This window comes from Quercus lobata, chromosome 12 (genome assembly GCF_001633185.2).
Source record: "Quercus lobata isolate SW786 chromosome 12, ValleyOak3.0 Primary Assembly, whole genome shotgun sequence".
NCBI lineage: Eukaryota > Viridiplantae > Streptophyta > Magnoliopsida > Fagales > Fagaceae > Quercus > Quercus lobata.
The window spans coordinates 23,114,723-23,128,544 of record NC_044915.1 but is presented as its reverse complement, the minus strand read 5'-3'; the positions used below and the strand labels follow the sequence as shown (position 1 = coordinate 23,128,544).

Genomic DNA, 13,822 nt, shown 5'->3' with positions numbered 1-13,822 from the left:
TACAAAATTAACCATTAGCATTAATAGGTAGCAAGAATAACCACCAGAAAATTTCAACCATCTAAACAACCAATACAAAAATTTCAACTAGTGAACAGGAACAGCAAAAGGAAACTGTATGTTCTGTATAAAGAAGGTATATTTATTCACATTAGCACTTTCCAGTTATGTAAGCTCTAGACATAAAACTAGAGAAATCCTCCAGAAAGTCTAGAAGGATTAATTTCAACATCACAAAAACTAAATATAGATTATCTATAACATCAATCCTTCATATCCACTCGTTTCTGCCTATAGGAGATGACATCACCATTACACGCCAGCAGCTCGGATCTGTTGCTCGAGCTACAGTGACCAACAAAAGGGAAATAATAAGATTTTACAATAACAACACTATTACCACCAAAACTGACAAGCTAATGGTTAAACAAACTAGATAATTAGCCAAAGCTACTGCTCAAAGATGTTATTGAGCATCCATTAGAAGGAAGCATTCAAAGCTGTCTCCCATTGTGAGGAGAAACATATTAGATGCCCAACAAAAAAAAGGGTTGTAAAAGGCCAAAAAGTGGAGTTTCAACATAGATGATAATTTGAAATTTTGAATGCTTATTTTAAACATATAAGGTTATCTTCCCCATGAATCAAGCATTGACACTTAATGATAAAAATAATTCTGACAACACACACCACTTCACTTGAATGGAAGTTAATACTTAATAGTTAATACTTACCCTGAATAAATATTCGAGCTGATTTTTCAGTACAGAGTACTCATATTGCAGTTTTCGCAAACATCTAACACACCTGCACCAAAACAATCTTGAGTCATTCACACTTTGGTGCAATAATCATGGTCACAGCCTCTTTCATCATGTTTAGGATTTGTGTAAGTGATCCTTTATCTATAAAATGGAATGTGAAGCCCATAGGTATCTTAGCCTAGTAATTATTTACAATTATCATGGAACAAATGCTATTGGTTAAAATCAAACCGGAAATACAAACAAAAGTAAAGGGATATGAAGTTCTTCCGGGATTTACCTTAATCATGACAACATTCAAGAAGACCAAAATCATATACAAAATATCTTACAGTTTACTTCTATTTATTTCCATCAAAGAGCATCTCTAAGGTTCATATGAAAATGGCCCCTCATGATTTCAAGTGAAAAGTCAATGCCAATTAATGTCAGAAAAACTGAATGCTTAAGTCTAGTCCAAATATTGAATAAACCAAAATAAAAAATCTCCTTATTTGAACTTAAACAAATAGAGTCAGAAGACTAAAACAATTTCTTAAAGACCTACTTAATATTGAACGTTTGGATCATTTTAGCTATTCTCTAACAAAATTATGATGGCAAGTGTGTCACATAAATTTGGACATCTTGTTTACTAGATTTATATTCTTCATTTAAAACTTCCAAGATTCTTTAATATAAAAATTTGCTAGAGCCACATCGAGGAATTTAGGATTTTGAACATAATTGAGTCAAGATGTACAGAACCAGCTGTTTTATGTAGACAATCATCAAATAGAAATTGGTTTAACTCTGAAACATTACATCAGATGGGGGAGAAAAAAGAATGAAGATGAACTCACTCTTCAAGGCTCTGGGCCTCACAATGATTTCTGAACTCAATGCACAAGTTTTTAACTCTCATTGCACCTATGCTGTTAGACATAGGAAAGACAAATGTAATCAAACACTTCAAAACATAAAAAGATAAATATATAAGTAAAGCAGATACAAAACCATATTTTCTACATGAGTTAACCTTAATTTCCAAACATAAACAGGTCCAGTTTCAGTTTCTTCCAAGAACCCTAATATTAATACTGATGCAGCAATAAACAAATAGAGAGTAACAGAGAAAACCCTCAAATACCTGGCACTGCTACCCTTGAACTGATGAACATGGGCATCTACCTGTTTAAAATCAACAACTTTCTGTTCTCTACAAACGCAATAAATAAAAATTAAAAAATTAAAAAAAAACCCTTCTTCTATTAGTGAAATATTTCCTTTTATCCAAAAAAAGGGGTAATAAACAAACTTTTTCCAAAATCAACCACATAGATAACAAGTACTCACAGAGCTCTGGCCATATTGTTGAGGAGCTTCTCAGAATCATCAAAGAAAATAGACACAACCTCAGCAACAAAATCTGGACTGTTCTCATCTTGCAATTTCTGAAGTTGTTCAAACTGGTCATCCAAATATCCCTTTTAATCACCAACAAAACCCATCAGATTTCCTCTATCAACCCAAATAGATAAAGAAACTAGTACATATTCTATTTGTTTCATTGCAAAATAGGCTAATTTTCAAGGAAAGTTTTTACTTTTCAAGCCTATATATATATTCTGATCAATATTAAGTCTTTCAACATGGAAAATTCACAGCATGTCTTCAATTATCTTCTGGGTAACATCTGATATATCAAAACTTATCCTTTCAAAGAAAAAAAAAAAACTTTCCCAAGAAACAAATAATTAGGCTTAAACAGAACAAACCCACCTAGAGATCCATTTCACACAATCATATCTTGAACAATTTCCAATAACAAACACCCAAAAAATAAAAAATAAAACTGACCTCCTTACGTAGATAGGCTGTGTGCTCACGCCACTGTCTCTGCAATTGTGTCATAACATCCATGATGGCTTCTTTTGTTGCTCAAAGCTTTGAGCTTTACCACTCAATAGAGACTGACCCAGAAAACTAAGTGTGAAGATGAAGCAGATCTTATTATAATCTCTGAGTTTTGACTAAATAGATACAGTATAAGAGTGGTCAATGATGTTGAGATAAGGACTGTTTCCCGTGGAAAACGTTCAAGGAGAGTTTTGGGAATTCTAGTAAATGACTTGCCATAAATGGGGATATAACTCATATGAGCATATGACAGTAATTCGGAACTTAGCTATTTTGGTTTCTGATACTTAAAACCTATTTACTACTATTTCATTTATTTATTTTTTATTCACATTGCAATTTACATTTTTTTTCTTTTAACAAATATAAATAAAATACGGATTAAGTTAATTGGTGTCTTTAGGATAATTGTTAATAAATCATATTTAAAATTTTTTTAATATCACTTTTATAAAAAATATAAAAAAATTTCAAAAAACTTAATTGCTATATCATTTTCTCATAAAGTATTTTTAAAAATAGTTTCTAAACCAATATTCTAAAGACGTTTGTTAACATTTCTCATAAAAAATTTATAACTTAATAGTTAACACTAGTTAACTAGTTAAGTACAGCTTCAACCTGTGTTTTGTTTTAAATTTTCTAATTAAATTTAATTATGTGATTTTTAGAAAAAATAAGTCCATCATAAGCCAATAAATTAAATAGTATTTATTCCTTTATAATTCACAAGATAAAGTCACAACTTTTTGCTGTCTCACATAAGCATATTTATGAAGAAAATAAAAATACCCTTCTAAAGATATACTCCATTTTTTAAAATTTTTGGAAGAATTAAAAAAAAAATTCAATAAAACATTTTGTCTCCTCGAATATCTTTTTGACTTTGTCACCATCACTTATCAACTGTTCATTTATATACTTGTTATTTTTATTCAATTTTTGAAGTTCCGAACTCCTAATAAGACCTCTCTTAATCTCCTCTTTTCCCCTTCTTTGTCTCTATTTTCCGTAATTTGACAATTTCTTTTAACTTCATCGTCAATTTTCTTTTCTTTATGTTTCTTATACTCGTGATAAGAATTTTGAGATCATCCTTTCTGACCAAACCATAATTCATTTTACTAGTTTCCAAATAAAACCGAAAGACATGCATGAATTTGGAGATAACAGCGTGGATATTTTCTTTAGTTGGATTTTCTAATTGCTAATCAAACATTTTAAGTTTTGACAACCAAAAATCTTCTCCCCAAAAAAAATAATAATTTAACAACCAAATCTGCAAATGATATATATATTTTAAATATAAAGTAAAAGTTGACGTGTTCACACTTGTGGAGGGAAAAAAATAAATACATAACATACTATACATACTATATGAAACATAGAGTAAAACACTAAAAATTAGACAAATAGTTTCTATTTATTATTCTACAGTTGAAATTTATATGTGAAATTTTCGTTTTTCTTTGATTTTATATATTTGGTTGATTTACTTAAATATTTTTAATTGTAGAAGTGTTCTAAGTAATAAATGAATAGGCAATTGCTTATTCTCCTTTATAAGGAAAATCTCCCTCTCCACTTATTATAACAATTAATGTTGTTCCTGCAATGTGAAACTAGTTGGTTTTGTTGTTTTAAAATTCTGCTAATCCCAAGTAAATTATCATAAAAGTAAAAAATGAATAGAGAAATATGTATTTTTATTTATTTGTTCTCATATCTATAAATTTTTGCTGAAATGAAAACGTCTTAATTTTTTAAAAGAAGGAAGTCTATAATTTTTTATTCCATCTAACATGATTTAGTGAGCTTTTTATTATATAAAAAATAATATGGATTTCCATTTAGATAAAAAGAACAACAATTTTTTTATAATGATATAAAGAACCATAAAGATCTTCTTTGTTTGCTAACATAAATTCTATTATAAGTAGTAAGTCTTTTACAAAGTTTATTAAAATCCGTAGAGAAGTTGTAGTTACAGAAAAAGGGGGGATATTCTTTGATTGATAGCATAAATTCTAGCAGAAGTAGCAAGCATTAAGATCAAGCAATATTCTAATCTCATCTAAGCAAAGTTTATATTTTAATCGGTATCTTATCTTTCACAGAGTTGTTCCAAATCTGAAAGCAGAAGTAATGGAACTAAAATAGTTAATCATATCTTTTTTGCTGAATAGTAGTTAGTTATACCTTATTGTCCTAGTATTTAGTAATGTGACTGTGAAAGAGATATATATATATATATATATATATTTTTTTTTTTTGGGTGCCAATAAGATTAGAGATGATAAAAATGTTATATTCTAGTTCTACTTGACCCATCTTGCCTTATATTTTTCCTTACATGTTATATTCTTTTATACAATCCTATTTATAAATTATTATTTTTATACCATTCTATTATAATTCCAAAACTCTATCTCTCTCTCTACCAGGCTTCCTTTATCTTTCAACTCTACCTTATTATTTATATTAGATTTGAAATTGAAATCACTTCATTACAAATGGCAAAATGCCTTCAACTAACCGACTTATTAATGTTGAAATTTGAAACCGCTTCATTTTAAATTTGCCCTGTTGCCATCCCTGATGTTTTTACCTAGGCTTGGTGATAACTTAAATAAAGTAACTGAGGCAATTCTTTGGTTGGAAGATGCTGCACACCACAATCCACATGCAGGATTGGACAATCCACAAAAAATAAGAACCCAATATGTGGTTCTCAAAAACTCTTGGGAGTAGACCACAAGAAATCCTCCAAGAGGCAAGAGCTAGATGGCGTGTTTCATATTGGACTTTCCCCTTTGATTGCATTTTTCCTCAACGTGAAACACGCCATCTTTTCTTATTACATTTCTTAGCCTCACCATTGTTCACTCGTATAACGTATTTACCATATTAATTTTCAATTAAGGCCATGGGAGACAATTTTTTATTTTTAATAATTTGAAAATTGAGCAGGAGAGGATTTGCAAATGTCTCAGTTAAAAACACAAAAAATGTATCAATTAGTTGAGCTAAATGGCCCTCATCATGAGAGACAAATTTAGTTTTTTTTTTTTGAGAGGGAGAGAGAAGAAACAAATTTAGTTTCAGTGCATTGTATAGGTTTTTGTAGCCAAAGCTTTCACATGTTTTCCCCCCAAATCCTAAAAAGTTCTTATTAGAAACTAGAAAGAATGGCTCCACTATAGAGTTTAAAATATTATCCATCCTTTTCTAAATAAGTGATTAGATTTCCACCCTAAAAAAAAAAGGTGATTAGATTTTGTAACAACAAATATTGACTAATATTATTTCAATATCTATTTTAATTAAACGGTTTCAACATATAGGCCTGCAAAAGAAAGCTAAATTTCTAGAAAAATAAACACAACATTAGATATATTCCTCATCCCCACCACTTTAATTTAAGGGTCATCTTTCGAGCACAAAAAATTCGGACACATTCTAATGGCTGTGGTATGCAATTTCCACCGGCTATTAAGAAGAAATATTAAAACATCTATGAATACAATGTCCATTAATCGATGTTGTTTTCATTTTTTCCATACTCTGTTACCTCCAGAAGAAAATTTAAAAAGTTATACAGCTGGAGAGAACCTGTTCACACCAATTCGGCTGTACATACGGTCTACCCTGAAACTTCAAGACCGAATTAAACTCTACCAAAGAGTTTTTAAACTCACCCCCCTTGAACGAAACTAGCACCCTGCACAAATTTATGAATTTCCATCTACAGAATGTACATGAGAAAGAGAGATAGAGGGAGAGCGAGAGAGAGATTAATCACATACGCTGCCAACACTTGCTTAATGTGTTGCCAACATGTCACTCCTTATTTACACTGCATTACACTTTGATTGTGAAAAGATTCTACACCATCCCCACTCTAGAAGGCCTTATTGGAACTTTCTCTTCATCTTAATGAGATGACTCCATAAAAAGGCGCAATCCCAGAAGCTTTCCATAATTTATGCATCAACCTGCAAAAATATATGATAAAAAATGGAAAAGAGAACAATTGCACATAATTAGTAGTCATAAAATCCAAGTGAGTTCCGGTTAGCTAAACCAGTAAAGTCTCTTATAGTTGAATAAGAGATTTTGATTCAAACTTCAAATCCTACCTACACCAAATATAAACCCATTGGTGTTTTGTCCTTATGATAAAGAGCAATTATCATAGAACGAATGCCACAGATTTCAAATTCTATCGCATATCTATCAAAAAAGAAACAATCAGAGAGACAATAGTTTCAGGTTTCTACCTTCTTCAGAGAAGGCAAATATGCCACCAAGCATTTCATCATCTTCCCCATCCTCCCCTGGCTTTTCCCTCTCACAGTGGTTACTGCTGCTATCAACATCACCAGTATCGACCACAGTTAACCCATCACACCCATTGTCCTGCATTACCTCAAAGTGCCCCACCTGAATTAATGGTCCAAAATCTACAGCAGGATAGTGCACAGTTGTATGCCCTTCTTCAAGAATATTCAGATTAGAAGCATGTTGGTCAGATCCTGAAACTGAGACTTCACTGATCCCAATCCCACCAGCGTTTGGAGATGAGGCATCTCTTGTTCCACAACTGTCAACTTGAGAATCAACAGGTTTTGGATGTTCAGATGGAGCAGGTACAATATTCGATGAGTTCTGCTTCAATAGGGAAGGTTCAAAAAGGGGTCTTCTTTCCGGGTAAATCTCATTCAAAGTTTGACAACTGTATGCATATGACTTCTCACTATTTATTTGATCGAAGTCAGGAAAATTCTCAATTCTTCTTGATGAACCTGACAGGAATTTTGTTCGTAAAAATTAAATAAATACGTATTCAAGTGGACTTCAATTGTTGAAGTAAAAGACAAAATCAGAACTGCATGTTGGCTATGCTATTTTGCACATCATGCATTACATTTCAGTGGTTTGACATAGATTGTTTTCAATCAAGCGCAATATTGATGGATGAAGTCTAAATATCATTTTATCTTTCAAGAAAAATAAAAAAGAAAAAAGAAAAAAAAAAAGCCCGTCTTTCTTACCCCCATCCGAGCTTTCAGTCGAACTAAGTGATGCTGGCTTTGAGTGACAGATGACAGTCTCTTCTGTGATCTTGCCTTCACCTGGATGATGCTCTGCAGATGTAGAATTAGGATATCCTCCACTGGAAAGGCCTCTGAATCAAACAACCAAGTAATTACTCCATAAATAACACAAACAATCAGCATAAGATAACAGACACACAGACACAGACAGTCTCAGCAGAAGTCAGAAAAATGATAAGACTTTTATGACGTTAGACATATTCTGATAGCATCTGACAGATCATAATTCTATGCTACATCAGAGTCAACATGACATGGAACCCTTCTTGGCAAATGCCTCTAGACCCTAAGATCACGCATTTACTTTTTACTATTATTTTGGATGAAGTGGCACCTCACCAAGGCAGGACCCTTTGGAGTTTGGACCCACCTCTAGGGAGTAAACCACAGATACTTGACCCCACCTGCAAGAACTGGTGTATAAGATAATCCAAGGGAACTCCTAGAGGGGATCGAACCTAGGATGAGGGTCACACATTTACATCGCCAAATTACTGTAAATTGTAGCATCCAAGCCATAACGTTTATGATGTAATATTGTACGGAAAAGTATGGTTGTAGCTACAAAAATAATTATCGATATAAAATTAACTCCAGTAGAAAAAAAAATCTCAAGTAGTTTGGTATCAATGAAAATATGGACGAACAACGTGACACCTAGACCTACAAGTTCAATGTAAAAGTAAAATTTATCCAACACCCGTTCCTCTCTTGCAATAACAACATCAACACAACAATAAAACAGTTTAATAGAAGTTCTGAAAAGGTTAAAGTAACATGCCTTTTTCAATTAACATTACAGTGAAGTATCGCCCACTTCCAACACTAGACAGGCTCAAAACTCAAAAGCAATTTTAATCAGAATATTTTACAAAGATACAAAGTCCAAAATTTTATGGCAAGAATCAAAAAACCAATTAATAAAGAGGAACCAAAACCAGAATGGAAGTATGGAATAAATGATCATTACCTGCCATTCCAGTCTGATTTTATGCTAAGGAAATGATCAAAAACAGGCAATAATTCCTTCTGCTTTATTTCAACTTCATGAATGGAGACCTTTTCAATTTCAAACTCTCCACCAGCAACTGTATCAATTCTTGGAGAATCCATTGTGTAAAAACAGATCTATAACAATGAAATAAAGAAATGACATCCAAAATATAGAAGAAGATAATGAGCATTGCAACTTTAACAAAAGAAATACCTTAGATTTTTGCCATATTGGTAACCTGCCGGAGCTTATTTGCACCTCTGCATTAGACAGGTACCAGTGAGATTTTTCGTGAGGCTTTCCAGAATAAGTCCTCGCCATACTTTTCCCCCTGATGCCATCATTTATGTAAAGAAAATCCACTCCATAGTTATCTCCAGAACCTGATTTATTTTGAATAACATCAGTAGCATCTGGTCCATGAAAATTGGTACCAGAAACAGAGTCCTCTCTCTCTGGCCAATCAGACCTTCTGCATACATCCCACCATTGAATAGGTTCAACTTTCACTCTTAACTCATCCTCCTGCATATGTACAAATGAAGCTGACTGGGTCCTTGAACCACTGTCACATCCTTCGACCCCAACTGATGGCAGAAGTTCGTGCTGAACTACATAACCTGATGGAGTATAAACTAACAGACGCTCCAAGGTATTGGCTCTTGAGTTAGAATTCTGAAGGCTTTGAGATAATGAATTATGAAAAACAGCAGCAACAGCACCAGATGGCACAAAAACCTTCCCTGTTGCAGCAGTAGTATTGCTAACTGTATTAAGCCATCCAAAACTACTATATTTTATTCTGCTCACTACCGAGAGGGCAACAGGTGGTGGCGGTGGAAAAGATTGCTGATTGGTGATGCAAGATGAAGTAGACCACCAAGGTACAGACACAGCAGGAAAGAGGGAGGGCTCTTCACCTTGCGAACTAAGCATTCTAAAACCCGCATCACCACCAAAAGGAGACAAAACAAAAACATGACAGGTACCCTTGGATGAAACAACTGCAACCCACTGACTATAATGACTAAAGCAAATGTCCTGGATGATCTGCATAATAAATAAACACAAGAAAAGGAATATAATAAATACTCACAAGAATCCAGGCCTTAGAAGAAAATCAAATCTTAGATACCAATAATCATCTTTAAATTGAATGTATACTAACAGCTGATGTTATTCCACGGTGCAGTTGGTAAAGATGCACATGAGAAGAACCCCATTCATAAGTTTGAACACCTGATCCACTGCGTGTGCAAGATGGCATTATCCGGAATATATTTATGTTATTCCCATAGACTGAGGCAGTAACCAGAAGGGTCCCACTAGGGTCAAAACATAGTGCAGATATTGGACTGGTATGCGCTTTAAATTGTGATATGACAGCTCGGGAAACAAAATCCTTCACAACAACCTGCAATCAAACATTGTAACTGAATTTCACATAGTCATAAAACTTCTTCCTTTTCTTCTCCTTTTGACATTGTCATGTTTATAGATTAAATGAATCATTAAGGTTTTACTTCTTGTAATAAGAAAGAAGTTAACATTAGTCATTCTCTCCTGGTAGTTTTCACTCCAAATTTAAATTTTAAATTCTGGTCAACAATATCATGAAAATTTTGCATAATATGATAAGAAAGAACCAATACGTTTAGACAGAAAACCAATAAGTTACATCCCTAAAGTAAAACAGACAGTTGGTTTCCAGCATTTAACATAAGTTTTATATCATCATATAGGAAATCCAGCATGATGCAAGCACCAAAAACAACAAGGTTGGAAAACAATATTTCCACCATACTATCTGACTTTACTATTAGGGCCCCAACATAGAGATCAATGATGTTCATAAAATAAGATGAATTACTTAAAATACTTCATATCCCGAGTGAAATACTAACCGTCCCTGCGTTATCCATATCTGCTCCTGCATGCCTACCAACTTTCCAGCCTGAATTTGGTGATACTGGAGAGTTAGATCCATCAGGGAGCAGTTCTTGATAGTATTTAGAAAAAGTTTTGTATCCCATGTCCCCCAGGTTGATAATTCCAGCAGCCAACTGTTTGCTAGACTCCATTGCATAGCGAGCCACCAAACTACCACTGCCAGGTGATGTTGAAGGACTAACTCCTGGAGAAGGAGTGAGGGTTTGTGGGCTTAAGCGACCAGTGCTAGACACCAGTGGGTTGTTGGAAGCATAAGCTAACCACCTTGGACCTACAGCCATCGGACCATAACCAACATTAACCCCACTGCTCCCCTGTCCTGACAACTGAGGAACAGGATAGGTGAGAACACTGAATTTGTTCTCAAGAGTGAGCGCATCAAAGCAGTAAATCTGCCACCAAATATAAAAAAGATTTAGTCAATTGAGTGGTAAAAATAATCCTTATATTACAAAGGATGCTGCCTTCAATAGAGTGATATCATGATAGTTCATCACACCTACAGAGTAAAAATCTACTTCGTCTTCATAAGATCTGACTACCACAAAGGACTCAGAAAATATAAACCAACTAGTAAGAACTGACTGAAATGCATCACTTCATTAACAGCCTGAACCTATATCATTAACAGCAGCAGAATTATGCAGAAAAATAAATTCAGATTGCAGACTCATGATAAATGTATGGGGGTTCTCACGTCAAACTCAACCACAGTTAGATATGTTGAGAGTTTGAAGGCAGATATAAATAGTTAGATACAAAATTTAAAATATATTGGATGGTTAAATATCTTTTGACTGAGATATCTGTACTTCTAGACTTGTGTAGTCAACCAAATGTCACAGATCAAGCCATCTTACTTGCGTTGCCAGACCAACAGCTACTATTCGAGGACTGCATCTAACCATACACACAGCAGACCGGAATCTCAGGACATGAACATAGCAATGAGACCTAAGGGAGTAAAACCGGACAGCAGTAGGACAGTTGGCTGAGTTTACAGATCGGGACTCCATATTACCATCTCTGCCACCCAAATGGCTACGATTTTGACCAAGGTTTGAACCATTGGTTTCTTCACCCGCAACAACCAGCAATAAAGGATATGATGTCTTGAATCCTTCATAACCATCATTCAATGCAGGGAAGGGCTGAATCTGTAAGAATGAAACCGGGCCATCACGCTTCGAAACAAGTTCACTGAAGTTAGAGGCATCCTCCACATCAAGGACTTGAAACCCATTCTGATAACCAAGCAAGAGAACCTGTTTGAAGACAGACGGACCAAGCTCAAGCCTATCAAAGCCAGCCCAGGTTACCTGTTCACCCAAAAAAGAAACACATTCTCATAAACACAATCTTAGTAAAAGGGGAGCAGATGCATATGCCATAAAGTTAGACTCAAGAATTGAACACCACAAAATGTCTTCAGAATCAAGACATTTAACAAGTTTAAATCCAGTCCACATAAGCCAGGGGAAACACACATCATAAAGCACTGTGTACTATTATTGATACAATGCAAAACAAAAGAAAGTACCAAACACCATCATATAAAATTAGAAGTCCAGAGAATTGCACGAATGAGAAACGTTTACAAATAGTTTTTCTTTCACAAAGTAAGATTATATCTCAAATCCAGCTCAAACAATTTTTTTTTTTATAGGTAAGAAAAATTTTATTAATCAAGGTTACTTCATAAAAGGAGAATGAAGTACCAAAAATATATTCAAACAAACAAGAAAGAAAGCAAACTATGTACAAATAAGAAAAGAAGCTAAGAACAATGGAATGAAATCACTAGAAGTGAATCCCCAAGAACGAGACCAGTCAAACAGTGTCCCTGTAAATAATGCTATGAGCTGATCCACCAAATGCTCCTGATCGTCAAAAATGCGACCATTATGCTCCCTCCAAATAATCCACATATTTGAATTGATAGCGTCCATTCCATAATGATTGTGTAGGCAGGATTTGATCCCAAGTCCCTCATTTGACAACACAAGACTTCACAATCCACTTCTTTATTGTGCAGGCAAGATTCAATCCCAAGTCCCTCATTTGACAAAACAAGACTATACTTACTAGTTGAGCTAACTGAAACACACAACGATACAATCAACTTCAAAAACACCAATCCAATGACTTCCATTTCCTCACATTTCACCAATCTTTCCAGTAAACCATCACCAAACAAAAGAAAATTCACTCGGCGCCTCGATTTTCATAACTAGCACCATATAGCTGAGTCAAATACCTAAGCATTACTAAGAAGCTCAGCACTAACAATTAAACACAACTGCTCTAAGTTCATATCATGAAAATTTCAATTCTAAACTAAAAATAAATTTCTGTGATACAATTAAACATACAAATACACAGAAACACTATAATCTAACTAATTCAGAACCAAAATTTGAGGCTTATATCAAATTAAGACTAAAATTTACACAGAGGACGAAAAATCAAAGAGATATGAACCTGATCTTTGTGATCCTCGGAAGAAGATGAGGAAATGGAAGCAGCAACCGAAGCTCCGGCGGAGCGAACCGTGGAAGCGACGGTGCTGGCGTTGGTGGAAACTGTTTTGAGGCACGACGATATGATTCTGAGTGAGTTCGGTAACAAACCGTTGTTCTTTGCCTTTACTTTCTTCATCTTCACCACAACCATACAGTAACGGTTACAGTTACAACAACAACAACTACCACCGACTCGCCGGAGCTACTCGGTCCTCCACCTCCTTCCGCCACCTCCACCACCGCCTCCGACGGTAAAACTAATTCCACTTCTGCCTCCGCCGACGATGAACATCTCCTCCGATCGCTGCTGACGATCGGATATCTCATCCGATTGCTTCAGCGCGACAGAAAAAAATATCGCAACACGCACACACACACATACACAAACAAACAAAAATTTTCTTCTCCGTTTCTTTTCGGTTTGACTTCGAAACCGAAAATCTCTCTCTCTCTGTGAGAGTTTTTTCAATCTAAGTTCATTGTACTTTCTCTCGCTTTCTTTCGCTCTCTTTCTCTATCTCTCTCTCTTCACTGAAAATTTAACTCTTTGTTTTCATCATTTTTTTTTAATTTCAA

The 13,822-nt window shown here is 34.4% G+C and overlaps 2 protein-coding genes across 4 annotated transcripts; both read right to left on the bottom strand.

The window, feature by feature from the left end:
- LOC115969874 (histidine-containing phosphotransfer protein 1-like) lies at positions 1–2,894 on the bottom strand. The gene is made up of 6 exons (XM_031089509.1): positions 2,604–2,894; positions 2,100–2,230; positions 1,894–1,962; positions 1,607–1,678; positions 735–807; positions 1–345 (listed from the first exon to the last, which is right to left on the bottom strand). The coding sequence occupies exons 1-6, from the start codon at positions 2,664–2,666 to the stop codon at positions 313–315; spliced, it is 441 nt and encodes a 146-aa protein (XP_030945369.1). The 5' UTR covers positions 2,667–2,894; the 3' UTR covers positions 1–312.
- A 3,145-nt stretch (positions 2,895–6,039) lies between these two features.
- LOC115971083 (autophagy-related protein 18g-like) lies at positions 6,040–13,822 on the bottom strand. 3 transcript variants are annotated; one of them, XR_004087224.1, is made up of 10 exons: positions 13,206–13,822; positions 11,585–12,043; positions 10,679–11,116; positions 9,943–10,188; positions 8,988–9,824; positions 8,751–8,908; positions 8,562–8,614; positions 7,718–7,851; positions 6,944–7,468; positions 6,169–6,658 (listed from the first exon to the last, which is right to left on the bottom strand). XR_004087224.1 is itself a non-coding variant. In XM_031090771.1 (9 exons), exons 1-9 carry the CDS (start codon positions 13,395–13,397, stop codon positions 6,654–6,656), a joined length of 2,994 nt encoding a protein of 997 aa, XP_030946631.1. In that variant the 5' UTR covers positions 13,398–13,817; the 3' UTR covers positions 6,040–6,653. The 3 variants fall into 3 exon arrangements, 1 of the variants encoding a protein (XP_030946631.1); XR_004087225.1 differs by having other exon boundaries at positions 8,562–8,605; XM_031090771.1 differs by lacking the exon at positions 8,562–8,614 and having other exon boundaries at positions 6,040–6,658; positions 13,206–13,817.

Bases quoted from the DNA above. Each gene is read 5' to 3' on its own strand.
- LOC115969874 (XM_031089509.1), bottom strand. From the start codon at position 2,666: ATGGATGTTATGACACAATTGCAGAGACAGTGGCGTGAGCACACAGCC. The intron at 2,231-2,603 runs GTCAGTTTTATT...GGTGATTAAAAG, and splicing joins CAGCCTATCTACGTAAGGAG to GGATATTTGGATGACCAGTT. The intron at 1,963-2,099 runs GTGAGTACTTGT...TTGCGTTTGTAG, and splicing joins AACAATATGGCCAGAGCTCT to AGAACAGAAAGTTGTTGATT.
- LOC115971083 (XM_031090771.1), bottom strand. From the start codon at position 13,397: ATGGTTGTGGTGAAGATGAAGAAAGTAAAGGCAAAGAACAACGGTTTG. The intron at 9,825-9,942 runs GTTAGTATACAT...TTTATTATGCAG, and splicing joins ACCGTGGAATAACATCAGCT to ATCATCCAGGACATTTGCTT. The intron at 7,469-7,717 runs GTAAGAAAGACG...AATTCCTGTCAG, and splicing joins GACTGAAAGCTCGGATGGGG to GTTCATCAAGAAGAATTGAG.